Source organism: Ammospiza caudacuta, chromosome 6, assembly GCF_027887145.1.
Source record: "Ammospiza caudacuta isolate bAmmCau1 chromosome 6, bAmmCau1.pri, whole genome shotgun sequence".
Lineage (NCBI taxonomy): Eukaryota > Metazoa > Chordata > Aves > Passeriformes > Passerellidae > Ammospiza > Ammospiza caudacuta.
In genome coordinates, this window is record NC_080598.1 from 39,648,417 (window position 1) to 39,663,323 (window position 14,907).

General features: G+C 35.4%; 1 protein-coding gene across 2 annotated transcripts in view; it reads left to right on the forward strand.

Moving 5' to 3' along the window:
• AKAP6 (A-kinase anchoring protein 6) overlaps positions 1-14,907 on the forward strand; it is a 256,747-nt gene that overhangs the window by 105,180 nt on the left and 136,660 nt on the right. For both annotated transcript variants that reach the window (XM_058807155.1, XM_058807157.1), the window contains exon 6: positions 14,797-14,893. In XM_058807155.1, coding sequence (XP_058663138.1) covers positions 14,797-14,893 — 97 coding nt within the window. The remainder of the gene's footprint in view (positions 1-14,796; positions 14,894-14,907) is intronic.

Sequence of the window (14,907 nt, forward strand, 5' to 3'; positions counted from 1 at the left end):
CTCCTGTCTGTTGCTCTTAAACATTTCTGTTGTAGTAGTGCCTATGGGCAGTCACTGGATTAAGTGCCCATCGTGCTAGTCTATCAAATCTGGTATGAAGACACTTCATTTTTCCTCATGTTGCAGATTTTGTTTTCTGTGGCAGAGTTCAGATTTTTGCCTTGCCTTCACACACACTCAGTTCCATGATTCCCATTGTGTTTACAGGTGCTCTGAAGGCCCAGAGCGCATCGTGAGATGAGATCTCAGAAAAGGCATTGGTCACTTCAATTTGTTTTCTTTGTACTCTGCAACATGAAACTTCTGATGAGAACCTTTTATGAGTAGAATCACAATTTCCACTCTTGACTGGATAAAAAGAAACATATTCCAGGTAGCAGGGCAATCACCAGGCTGAGTAACTCTCACAGTCAGTTCCTTTTCCCCTTTCTTCCATGAGGAGGAGCACAGTAGCTCATTTGCAGACAAATTACTTCCAACTTTTCCATGTGGTTCTTGGGGAGGTGAGGCCAAACCCATCTATATCAGAACTGGAATGTGGAATAGTAGCTCAGAGGCAACTCCATCATTGCTAGAGGTAGTCCAGAAAAATGAGTATGTGGGCACTTGTACTTTCCCCTGTCAGTAGTTAGGCTCCCAGCTGCCCTCTATGTATCTGGGCTAAGGAAATTCTCATATGCTTTCAGGATCATTATGTTATGAAGCAAGGTGGGATTTTTTTTACTTCATTACAGAAGTAAAATGTCTAAAGAATGGTTCCGTTTCTATTTTATATTTGATAATATTATAATTATTTTATGGCATCTATATCCAGTGAAAAACTCACTGCATAACCTGAAAAACCATAACTGAGTTTTGTTTCTTGGATTTCAGAAAATGTATGCTATTATACTAGTTTCTACACAGCAGAAAATACAGAGCATTTTGTAGCGTGGAAGATAGTTATTTGTATTAACTAGATTGTCAGCTTTTCAGTGGCTTTTATCTGTCAGACATCCTAATCTGTGTTTAAACAGAAGTATATGAACTTCAATTCGTGTTAAGCTCACTGTTGAAATTTCCCTTAGTTAAGCATTGTAAGGCCATGGCGATCGTGGCTTGTATGAGGGACTTATACTTCTCATTTTCTTCTTTTGCCAGTCAGATTATCCATGTCAGACTCACCTAAGATATGCTGAAGTAAAGGATTTGGAACTTTACATGATTAGGTTCCAGACTTACAGGTTTATAATACAGACACTGGTAGTAAATTAGATGGGAAAACAAAGAAAATGTCTTGGTTGTTTCCTATGTAGTGCATCTACACCAGCATATCTCATAACTGTTTCCGTATTGGTGCACGTTTTCTCATCACAGAATGGGTGAAAACTTGAATGTAGTTGATTTTATTGGTAGAGATATATCCTTAGCCTTTGGCACAAGTTATCAATTCCGTGAAATGTGATACTGTTTTCTTTGAAGTACATTTGTTATGATGACAAAATTCGTGCCATAAAGGGGGAATGTTTTGCATTTATGAATGAAATATCTTCTGTCAAAATTTAAGAAAAGAAAATAACAGGAGCAAGAAAACACAAAAAATGCACTTGTTCCCTTTGTCATTGGCTGGGAAAAGTTCTGCAGAGGTGACAAGGAAACGGTTGAGAACATCTTCCAAATTTTTCAGTATGTAAAATTGTAGGCTGTCACTTTAGGATTTTAATGTAAACTGTTGAAAAAGGTTTGAATTTTAAAATCTCTCCCCACTTAGCCTTACTTTTCTTCATCTTTGACATTTCAAGAAATGGTGTGGCACAGACACATAAATAGAGTGTGTTTAAAAAAAAAGGGATCACAAAAAACCTACAGCATCAACTTGTGAAAATCCTTGCATGAGGTAATGCTCATGTGAGGAGTCAAATCTCTTGAACAGGATGGCAATTCAAGTGTCATAGCCCGACATCAGCTTAAATTGGTACAATTCCCCAAACAATTATTCTTGTTAATTCTTGTACCTGGCCTGGCAATACTGTCCACAAGGATGTTAATCAACACTTTGAAGCACATGAATAGTGTTTGTCTATAGCTCTTGGCTCAGCAAGAGCTGCCTGCAGAGGCATCTCTGTAGGTGTCTGGAGGTCCTGCCTGGACAGCTCCCGAAACAGTGAAGCACACTGTGATGAAGGTGGAAGGCAGCCTCTCCTCAGTTTGGTCTGTTTTTTCCAATTATCTCATCTGCACAGAGACTAGCTGGGGAGTTCCTGAACCACCAAGGGAATTCACAATTAAATGCACTGTGTGTGCATGCAGGCACAGGCCTGATACCCAAATACACCACAATTATAACTAGTAACTGTAAGACCTATTGGAATGTCATTCTTAAAATCACAACTACAACTTACACTCCGTAGATTTTGCCACGATGAGAAACCATACATATTGCTGAGGAGTATGATTTTTTTTTCTACAAACTGAAAGGTATTCTACATCTTGAATGTGTGCTGTAATAGACAATCTTCAGCTTAGAGACCATTTTTCTTGCAAATTTTAAAACCTAGCTCCCTGATGTTGTGCAGAACAAAAGTTGCTATATGCTTCATTTTAGATAATACCAAAGCACAAATCTATAAACTGAAATGCTCTCAGAGATCCCTGAAACAGTGACTGAAATTATTCTTTCAGTTTTACAGGTCTTCACAACTCAGTAATGTTGGTTAAACTGATTTGGGAGCTGTGTGCTTCCCATTCATATGGAAGGGCTGACATGGAGCAGCCACCCCTTGAACATCTGGCACTCTGCAGGCAGCCACCCAAGCCAGCAGATGTTGAAAACACTAATATGTTTTCATAAAACAGGCATGTTTTTCAGTAGAAATCTACTTTTCCACAAAGGTCTCACTCAGTCCTACTAGAGAGAAAATGAAGCAGATTTAAAATTTTTGGAACAATTAGGTTAAAATCAGTTCCTAATGAAAAGATGGCTTTGTTTGCCTTACCAAAAAGGAACTTCTGAAAATGGTTCCTGATTCACTTCATCTTTTGTATCTCTCCTTTTCTGTTATGCTGATTCTTGCCCATTGGCACCCTGATCAAAATCAGCTGCTAGCACACTGTGCTTAGACTTTGTGGTATGCAAATCAGTTTTCATTAAAAACAGTGTCCTGAAGGCAGCTTATGAGCTAAAAGCATCTGTCTAGGTGGTACTGCTGTGCTTGTGAAACCAAGCTGACTTTCTAACCAGCCTTACAAATAAGAATACACCATGTATCTCTTGACCATTTAGGTTGGCTAAAAAAGACATTTAACTTTATCCATGGCCTGATAAGATACATTGTTTTAGCACAGTAAAGAAGTAAGCTAGCTGCTGCGAAGAACAGAAGAACCACTGAGGAAAATGTTTACACAAAAGGTACTATATATATTTGCTGAGGCCTGGAACTTTTATAGTTTTAACTTTTTCCTTTGCTGTTAACACAGTACTTTGTGTTTTTGTTGCTGCACAACTCCTACTTTTGCAGTGTAGTGTGGTGTGCTCTTAGGTCATTGTACTAAGCCATTTCTGTATCTGGAGGCATACTTAGGGCTAGGGAGCACAAGATATTTAAATGGGATCCTGCAAATGAAAAATATAACATCTTACACTTATTTAGGTGCAACTTTTTGAATACTTCTTGCATTATTAGTAGATGTTGGCAAACAATATTTTTTCAGTAGAGATAAAACTAATTAAGGTAAAGTCTTCTTAGAAATTTGGAATTAGTAGTCAAGTATTTTTCTCCATTTTTGTCCAGTAAGACTGTTCTTGCTTCTTGGATTTCTTAGGCAAAAATATATATTCTGCTTAGTTGAAACTAGAATAACAAATATTGTTCTGTAAAAACCACAGGTGGTGAGGATTGCATGTAGTTATTGCAATACAAAGTGTGGTTTGGGTATAACTGATAATATCCATCATTAGTAATTTCTTAATTTTCTTTTCAGATCCCTGTCAGTAATATTTACTCCGATTTAGTCACAAGCTTTGTGCCACATTAAAATCCCTTTTAGCCCAGAATCAGTTCATTATATTAACCTCCTTAGTCACCATATTTACTTTACTTGTTAGAGTCTTAAAAATATCATAGTGCAAGCATCATTAGTATTTCAAAGCAAATTAGACAAGTTGATTCACACTAGCATTTCCTTTCCTTCTGTACATACAGTTAAGATATCATCTCCATTTAGAACCAAATTCTTCTTAAGATACCGGGGGCTTGAGGTTTATTATCCAAAGAGAAATGAAATAAGAATTTTTCTGTCTCTGTTATAAATGTTTCTGGCCACATCATAGCTCAGCAATTTCTGAGCTGAAAATAGCAAATGCCTTCATACAGAAAATAGATTGTATTTTCACATTTAAGAAATTGTGTTGGTGAAGTAATGATGCCTCAGTGATATTTCATGATACCTGATTGTCTGTTTGTAACAAGACTGCTATGTCTGAAAAAAAAGATCATTCTCATCTCCCTGTAAAATCTCATTTTCTGAAAAATGTCAGTTTAGAGAAGTATTAAATATCTATTCTTATTGAAAATAAGGTTAAATACACATGCCTTGGGCTAATCTACCAACTGTCTTTGTAGTAGCAGCAGTAATGGTAATTTTATTAAAGGTATTAAAGCTTCTGAAATGGCTAAGTTATGTATTGTACTTTTGCTGTATGGGAATTTCCAATGTGCATGGCAGCTAATTTAGATAATTTCCTCAAAATATAGAATACTTTCTTCAGGATGATGGCACTAAAGAGTGAGCACCATGAGTGGCCTAATATTTTGTTTCTCTAAGGATTTGGATTTGTTTAGCCTATTGTTTGTTTGAATTTTTAAATTTTATGATGTTTTTTATCTTGAAAGGCATTTTGAGTGTGCATGAGTGTAACTCAAATTTCACAGGCTAATAAAATGATTTAATAGGAAGTAAGACAGCAAACTTAAACAGAATACAAGTATATTGTCAGTTTTGACTATTATTCAGCTTTCAAAATCTGTAAACCAAATAACCTCCATGTAAACTTTTCTGTTTCTTGAGTTAAGGTATAAAAATATTGCTGTCTTTCCAATACATTTGGCTCTACCTGTATTATAGTCTGAACCCAGAGAATGTAAATTGCAGACTGTGGGAAAAATAGAGGTTTTGGAACTGTTTGGACTGTTCTTCAAATTTAAAACACATTTTTGGTGACTAAGGGAGAGTAAAAGCAAGCATATAAGAAAGAAAACCCAGGTATATTGCCCTTTTAATAACAGCACTGCTGTCCTGACCAATACAAAAATACTGCATTTGATCTAAAGATGATTCCCATAAGGTCATGCAATGAAAAAAGCTGACATAAATCTTTTCTTTGTAAAGGAGAAGGAGTGGGCCGTGGTTATGGTCCTAGGAGCACAGAAGTAGATCTATTATGATTTGGGTCAGTTATTACCATATATGTTTTTAATGAAGGAAGAGAATGTCCATTTACTGTCTTCCTGTACGCATAGTCCCACTCCAGAGGTTTGTTTTGTGCAAGCTTGGAGTATAAGAAATAGTTTCTTTGGAATTTTCCTAAAGACTTCATACTCTTAAGAGTACTACTTTTTTTCTATCCTGTCTTTCAAATTTGTAGATACTTACCCTTGTGTAGCTATTTTGTGCAGCTGCAAATTAAAATAATATTGCATTTACTTTCGTTTTTGATTGGTTTGAACCTTCCCAGGACAGTCTTTGCTACCCCCTCTTTCGCATAGGAAGGAGATAGGGCCCCATAATGAAAGGCAGGTCTGCTGGGCCTGCCTGTAACATATTGGTTGTTAACTACCTTCACAGAGAACTGTACCAGCTTTTCTAGTTCTGAGAGCTACAGTCATCTCTGGACAGAGGGGACAATAAACCAGAGGCAGAGCATATTAGGATGTTATCCTAGAATAGCTTTGCTTCTTCTACTGAAGGAAAAGGGAAATTGTAATGTTCAAAATCTGAACTCTCATTTGTGAGGATTTTGAAGTCTTCTATTCTACATATATGAAACTATAGTGTATTATCTGTGCCTCAAAAACAAATTGCTCTCTTGTTTTAGTTTTCTTAATGCATGATGTTTGAGGTTTAAAAAGTTAGAATTCAGACTTTGGGAAATTTTTAAATTCATTTGCACTTGTTGGTAAATCTGAGCAAGGCAGGATAACTTGATTTGGCAGTGTTGCAAATGTTCACTTCCTCTCAATTCTTACTACCCAAAACTGTAAAACTTTTATGTCCTGAGGTATCCCAAAAAGGAGATACTGTAAGTCTGAGTGGTGAAAGGGATTGCACTGGGTCTGTTGTGTGTTTGGCCTGCAGAAGACATTATTTGCATATAGGGGATTCAGAGACTATAATACAATGAAATCGAATCACCATTATAAAATACTAGGCACTAACCTAATAAGAAAATTTTAGTGAAAAGTATTTCACATAAATTGTGACTTAGAAGCTTTGGAGCTTTGTGTATGACAACCTACTCATGCTCTTTACACAAATTTATCATAGTAACTTTTGAAACACCTTTAAAAATTATTTGAAATTAATGTTTATTTTAGTAATAAACTGCACCACGCTTATGTAGGAACTCTCTTAATTGTAATTTTTTTGTCTATTAAAATGCATGCTATTGCCTGAAATTTTAGTATTGTTATGCTGGTATTATCAATATAGATGCAGTCAGTAATTTGTTTTTGGAAATGAAATGAAATTTATTTTTATAAAATTTGGAGATTGTAAATAATTAAAAATATAATGCCAGCATCTCAAAGGACAAACAAGCACACTTTCAGCAGCATTTAAATAGCTGTGAAGAGCTATTGACCACTCCCATGGTTGTGTACTATGTTAGACAGAGACATAATATCATTCACATTTTAAGTACTCAGAGTAGCAGAATTATTGTCCCTGTTTTGGTGTTTGCAATGCCAAAGCATTCAGGAGATATACAGAAAATTCAGGAAATGAATGGAGGTTTCATTGGTAAATATTTTGATTTGCATCTCCTATGATACTTTTTTTCTCTTTCTTAATTCTACAAAAGAATTGGGTTAATAATCTGACATCTTAATTTATTAGCTACATTTTGCTAAGATGGAATTTTAGTTCACCTTCAAATTACATGAAAACTATATCTGTACATATATAAATCTTCATATCCCCTGATATATCTCCTTCATATTCCCCTGAAACTGAGATCTTTCAAGAACTGTTTTAAAACTCCATAGTGTTAATTCCAGAGAGTTCATTTTGGTCTGGTAGTAAGTAAATTTAAATAAGATTTAAATATTATACAAGTGTAAGTTATTTTCCCCTTGGTAACTCCATATTTATCAAGGCTGGTATGCCCCATGAACTCATCTTTGGTTTCCAAAGCTGTTATCTCTTGGTTGGCTTTTTTTCTGTGCATGGTGGGGCAATACAACTTGGACATATTTTGATTAGGTAGTGTTTTGGGCATGGTGTCTCTGGGTGGAAGAGATGTACCTAGAAATGTGTAAGATAAGACAGAACAACAAGTCAGAAAACTGTGGTTTCTGCATCTTATTTTCTGAGTATCTCAAGAAGGCAAGAAATGATTAAGGGCAATTGTATACAGTGGCTGCATGTGCAATTCACCATGATTATGGCAACTTAGCAATTGTTTCACTGTATAGCAATTTTACCCATGCCAATTCCTGCCTGTGTTCTTCCCTCATTGTCTCTTGATAATAGACAAATGGAGATTCAATTTAGGAAGCCTCATGTGAACTTTTTTTGACAATGAAATATGTTTGGACAGACACAATCAAAGAGAAAGTTACATAGTGAAACACAGAAAAAATAAATTAGAGCTGGCAGCAGAAGAATTTAAGTGAATTTGAAACAAAAAATATCCACAAAAATGGCCTCTATGTCTTCTAAATCTGCAAAATAGGCATCCTGGAGAATAGGGCTAACTATAATTTTTCTCAATATCTAAAATTATGCATTCAAAACTTGGCTAAATTACCTAAAAGGTGGCAAACACAATGAGGAGTGAGAAACAGAAACTGAGAGACCTGAAACATTTAATGTGAGGAAGATTGAGTTATTCATGTTCAAGATGTAACTAAGGGAAAAACCCCATAGATTGTTTAATACCAGTATGGCAGAAGATGTGACAGAGAAGAAAGGGGTGAGGTGATTTTACAGAAGTATGAATTACTATGGGACTGCTGGAGTAGAGCCTGCCTCTTTGTATTTAGTTTTGCCAACCCAACACAAATTCTATGGCCATGTGACAGAGCTAGGTTACTGCTCTGTCAGTGCATTTGCAGTCCTTACTCCCACATTTTTATCCAGTCTAGGTTTAATGGTCTCAAAGGATCTGGGCTTTCACTGTTTCCCTTAGGAGGTTATTATACAATGTAATACAATACATCTGACTTTCATGGGAAATTTAATATTTGTCTTAAATTTTCTCCTTCTTAATTTAACTCCATTAGTCCCATCTACTATACCTTCTGATACTGTACTAAGTCTTTTTTTCTACTTGGTGTTCAGATTCATGAAATGTAAAACAGACAAAAGCAGGAAGGACCTTTCTTTTAATCAACATTTAATCCTGTTTATTTCTTATTTGTTCCACCATTTTCACTTTTAAAGAAATTTTGCTTGTTCACTAAACACCCAACAGTTTCTCTCCTTGTAAATGCAGTTGATTCTTCACAGACAAAAAGTACATTCAGATCAAGTGAAAGATGGAGAATGCATATGAATCATCAGAAGGTAAAATCATTCCCACGGTTGCTATAGTTAGCTCTTTACTAAGCATTTTGATCCCAGAATTTTCAGTTAATATTTTATTTAGATGAATGATAAACTTACAGAGAGAAATTATCTGAGCAGTCAAACCATATCTGATCCACATCTACAGTAGCACAATGCCCATATCACATGATGATTATGGAATTTCAGTAGTGAGGTTCCCAGGTTTATGTCAATTTTAAAGGCATTTTATATTATGATCTGGTATTGTGAACCAACATAAAAAGTAAAATAGTTATTTTGCCCATTTTTATCTGCTTACAGCTGCCAGTGGAAAGAATTGCCCCCAGAGAAACTCAAAAAATTTTATCTTTTAAAGTCTTCTCATTGTAGCAGAGGCTAAAAGACCAAATCTGCTTTCCACTAACTATTCACTCTTAAAAATAGCTAACAGTTTCCACTGGTTACAGAAGAAAATCCACGGTTCATCTAAGGCAAATGATGGTCATGTTCTGTTAAGCATTAGAGGTTTGTTTATCATTTGGTGATAATTGGCCCCTTGGTCATCATTGCTGTAGGTAAGGCATGTTCTTAGTTCCAGAAAGAGAAGAAAAAACACATAGTGGGTGCTGATGCTTCAGAGGAGGGTTCATCATGCTCTCCTTGAAAAGCAAAGGTAGAATCCCTGCTGTTGTAAGACTCAACCTTGCCTATGGAGCTCCATAAAGCATTTCCATAGTGCTTGTGCTCCTTTTAGCAGGTGGAGTGTCAGTCAGATGAAAATGCAGCTTAAAATCAAAGAAGAAAATTAAAAACTCTTTGTAGACACCTAGGTTTTATGGAAAGCATGAACAAAGGACACATTGACTGAAACCATTTCACATGTAATATTTAGTTCCCAGGAAAACATATCCTAGTGGTGCTTATTTAATACCAAGTAAGTTTAATTTAAAAAATGAGGCTTTACTAGAAGCTAAATGTATAACCATTTCTATGTTAATATAAGGACAACTCATGCAGTAGTTCTCTTTTTGATTTACTGAATGTCATTGGAAGTTAGTAGTCAGGAGTCTGAAAATACCACTAGGTTATTACATGGCTTATTAGGTTATTAACTCAAATTATTAACCTAAATTATTAACACAAATTCTTAAATAATAGGCACTGTCCAAACAGAAAATTTTTGTATCATCAAAAATACTGAAGGAAAAAGAAGAAGAAGAAAATAGACAGCTGACCTTCCATGACCAAAACTTGAGTTCAGAACTTGGTATTTTGTAATAGCAAATTATTGGAAGGTAACTGTGCTAGGAGTAACACAGGTACTTACAAAAGTAGCTGTATATTAAGCATATAAAAATAATTTTTCAGGAATTGTTTCAAGTCATATTCCCTTTAAGACAAATGAAGTGGGCATGCCGTATCTTTTCTACCAGCAACTGTTCCCATTGCTCTAGATTTCACAATTGAATTATATCTGTCACAGTGAGTGTTATATTAAAAGTGCTACATTCTTAGCCAAATTATATGTGCAACTATACCTAAATGTAGAAGTCCATATTTCAGTAGTGTAGATGTCTCAAAAACACTAATAGGAAATTTTAAATTAATCTTCCTTTTTCAAATTCTGAAACCATAGAATCCAGGAGGGTTAGATAATTTTTAATTGTCTGTACTATTGCTCTAAGAAATAAACATTCTAGAAACAGTAATATTATTCATAAAGGTATTTAAAAATATAAAAAATTAACCTAAAGAAAATTCTCTTTTGGGGTACCCCAGTGCACCACACATTCTGATAGTATACTGAACTGAGAAAATTAAGATATTTCTTCTAATACATTGTATTAATCTGACAATAGGTGCAAACTGCTATGTCATCCAAACTAACCTATATTTATGTATACATTGTAGGTTCACATGATACCTAGTTGCTGATATGTGTTTCAGAGACAGTGCATTAGAAACAATCAACTGATACATTATGACTTGAAAAAAATCATGCTTATTGTAACTCTCTGTGCCTCTGGAAACAAACAAACAAATAAATTCTAGTTATCTGTCCTTACTGCAGAGATGACTAGGTAAAGACCTGGGTGTTTTACCAAGTTATAAAGATTTTCTAAGAACAGAGGGAAAATGTTACATATCAGAGCTCAATATGTGTACACAGTGTAGGATACCTACACAATATAAGCATCCTAAATTTAAGTAGCTATAACCATCAAATAAATCCTATGAAGAACTTAAAATATTTTTTCCCCACAGTTTTTTTCTCCACATTTTTTTCCCCCACTTGTACAGAAAAGTAAGATGTGAGGGAGAGATTATTATATAGTGCTCTTTTATTTTTAGTCTTTTCAGAGTCCAGCATAGATCAGGAGGTGCTGCTTTTTTAACCCATGGATGTTCTGCACTATTGTAATCTTCTGGATCAATAAGTTTCCTGAAAGTGAGGGGATGCCTTCATTTTGTGAAGGCTGGGCTCCTTTGCCCCATGCCAACAGCAGAAGATAGCACTCTTGGTGCCTTGTATTTACCCCATTGGTGTTTTAATTTCATTTATTATAGTCGTGCAGCTTTTCTAAAACTGCGTGATTCCTACCTCACTTTTCCTTTCTTGCTAAATAAGAGCAGTTGATAGTTATTTATAAGTACATGGTGATCACAAAAAGTGAAGAGAACTTTGTAAGGAAATTTTGCTTGTTGCAGCTTGTAAACTACATTTTATACACTGTAGTTCTAGGGATGACATTAATGTGTTGTTTAAAAAGCTGCTGTCAGGCCAATGCACATGCATTTTCCATAATGTATACGTGCTCATGTGTGATATTTAGACTGCTCTATAGCAGCAAATGTGCCTGGAAAAATGGCTTTGATTAATTGACTTCCCTCCTCTTCTTTCCTCTCTTCACACGCAAAGGCTCCATTCATTATCAGGAAAGATCAGAGGAGGAGGGGAGCAGAGTACCTGGGTCACACGCTGTTAGAGTTACAATTTTCCAAATGCCATAAGTAAACAGTAGGGAACAGGAAATATCCAGGATGGGACGAGACTTCTGTGTTTGAAGGTCTTCCTTCATTCCAAATATTTGTTCTGATTTTATCTTTAGCTGTGTAAATTTGCATTTCTCCATTGTATATACATGTAATACTTGTTACATCTTCAACTCCTGTCTTTTTCATGTGTCACATTTTCATCCCCTCAGATATGAGAAACCTTGAGCCTTGATGGAGGGCTATTCCTTCCACTGTTCCTTGTCCAGTTCTTTTTCCTTAGGAAATGACTAGAAATTATATATACATGTATAAATCTAAATTCAAAAGTCATACTGCAGTACATCAACAACATTCACTACTGTTCATTTTTACTTATATGAATGGTTCTCTCCTTTAATGTGTGCTGGTCTTGGATGGGATAGAGTTAATTTTCTTCACAGTAGGTAGTATGAGGCCATGTTATAGATTTGTATTGATGATACAGGGATGTTTCAGTTACTGCTGAGAAGTGCTTGCACAAAGCCAAGGCTTTTTCTGCTCCTTGTACCACAACACCAGCAAGGAGGCTGGGGGTGCACAAGGAGTTGGATACAGACACAGCTGTGACAGCTGACCCTGAGTGATCAAAGAAGTATTCCATACCATATGACATTATGCTCAGTACCTAAATTTGGGAAAAGAAGGAGGAAGGGGGGGATGTTTGGAATCACAGCATTTGCCTTCCCAAGTCACCATTGTGTGTGATGAAGCCCTGCTTTCCTGGAGATGGCTGAACCATGGGAATTGAGAATAAATTTCTCATTTTGCTTTGTGTGTGCACAGCTTTTGCTTTTCCTATAAAATTGTCTTTATCTTAACCCACAAATTTTCTTGCTTTTACCCTTCTGATTCTTTTCCTCATGCCACTGAGTGGGGAGTAAGTGAGAGACTGTGTGTCATGCTTAATTTCTGGCTAGGGTTAAACCGTGACATGCTGCCTCACTGCTGGGAAAAGTTTATTTCTGCTAAATTTCATGCATGTTCATGACATTTGTGCCACTCCTAATTTATCCATAAAATAAGAATTTTGCACAAGGAGAATATTGCTAGTCAGAAACCAAAAGTTTGGCCCCATCTTTATTCATCTTATTTTGCTTCTTCAGTGTAACGTTATTACTGGTTAATAAGTGCACCTGAAAATCAAGCTGTATTGTGGTATCTGGTGCGTTATGTTAAATGAATCTTTTCTAGGACAGCAAGTGTCTTTTTTTTTTCCTAATGAAAGAGAATACCTCATCTTTTCCAATTTTCCTATCAAACACATCCACATCATCTTGAGACACTGCCACATCCAGCTGCATCTATACTCAACTTCAATTATATGAAATTACGCAACCTACTCTCAGGTCCTTTAGGTTCTCTTTGCTGTGTGAGGCACACGCATAGTGCATTTCCTGTGAAGTGCATGATTACAAACTATTCAGTACAAGCCTGTTTTAAGTAAACAGTAAATTAAATATTGTCAGTGCTTGTTCAGACATGCTCTTATGAAAGAAAAAGAACTTGTAGATTTGGTTCATAAAACTCTAGATTTAAGAAAGGGACAGACATAAACTAGGCATCTTTTTTCCTTTTTAACTTCTCTTGACTGGCCCAGTTGTTCAGAAGCTGGTACAAAACAGTGTATTCAGATGTCCCTACAAAGAGAATTGGGCTAGTAAAAATGCTAAAGGTAGCAAAATTTCTGTTTATTGCTCTTTATTCGAATGAAAAATTCTCAAAAACATTCTGTCACTGTGAGGTACAATGCTGCCTGAAAAACTGTTAAGACTCTGAACAACATGCCTTTTTCAAGCATGAAAAATTACAGTAGAAGTAACTTATTTTATTACTGTTCTGGCAATTTTTAATTTTTTTTTTTGCTATGCCAGTCAACCTGACTAGAAGGGCAAGGAAGAAAGAAAATGGTTGCTTCCTTAAGAATTGAGGGCTCTTGAGTATTCTGTGCTACCTAGCACTCCATTTCTAGCATGGTCACTACCATTTGAAGTATAAAGTTTTATAAAAACCAGAAGCTATGAATGTGCACTTGCAAAATCTCCTTTCATCTCTGCCAGTTAAGTTATTCCCAAGAGAAGGAAAAGCTCTTTTTTTCCAAGTGGTCAAATATTGTTTCCATTTATTCCATAGACATTTCAAAGAGAAAAATATGTTGCCTGTATGCGTTTTAGGTCTGCACACAATTTATGATTAAATACAGCATTGTATTGTATTTTTCTTCACTTTTTTACAGGCAAGTATAGTGAGAAGGTCTGGAAAATGGTTAAAAAAATTATCTGAGTTATCGTTGGTGTATTAAATAGCATAACATATAGTAGATCGTGTTTCTGGTTCCTTTATTACTAGAGCTTAATACAATTTGTAAAAATAAAATAATAATTAAAAAAGAAGTATTTTATCAACTGTTAAAACAGAGATCCTTTCCAGACTACTAAAAATGTTAAGAAAAAAAAAGGTTTAAAAATAGTTGCTTTACAAAGTAAGAAGGCAGAGATCTAAAGCAGACTGATTTTTTCTTTGAAAATGGATATGAGCGTTAACTCAGGAACACAATATTAATAGATTTGTATAAGTGCACATAAGGCCAATATATTCAATGTTGTAATTTTTTTATGGTTTCATAAATAGTGCTATCACCAACATTTCAAAGAACTCTGAAAAAAACAGAGCTCATATGTGGTGGCATAAATTTAGTGTATTTTATAGAACACTGTTACTTCAGATATAGCCTACGGGTTGTGACTTTTCATAAAACCTAATGAATGTCTAGATTTGTCAGCTGTTTCAACACAGATGCACTTTGCTGATCTAATGGAAACATTTTGAGCCCAGATTCAAAATATCAATAGCTTTTAGTATCACAAATTAGTTTGGCTATTGGGTGAATTGGTATGTGGTTCTTGATAAAAACCAGCAAGTAATTTTGTATGTGTGTTTTATGATAACTGCCTCTCCAATGTCTGATGCTGAGGTTTTTTTCCCCTCTCTCTTTTTTTTTTTCTTTTATTTCTGCAGAGTTTTAAGTTGAATGTAGATAGCCACTGTGCTTTGAAAGAAGCAGTGGTAGAGGAAGGACGCCAACTTCTTGAGCTTATTGTATCTCACAAATCAGGTAAATCCTTCTGA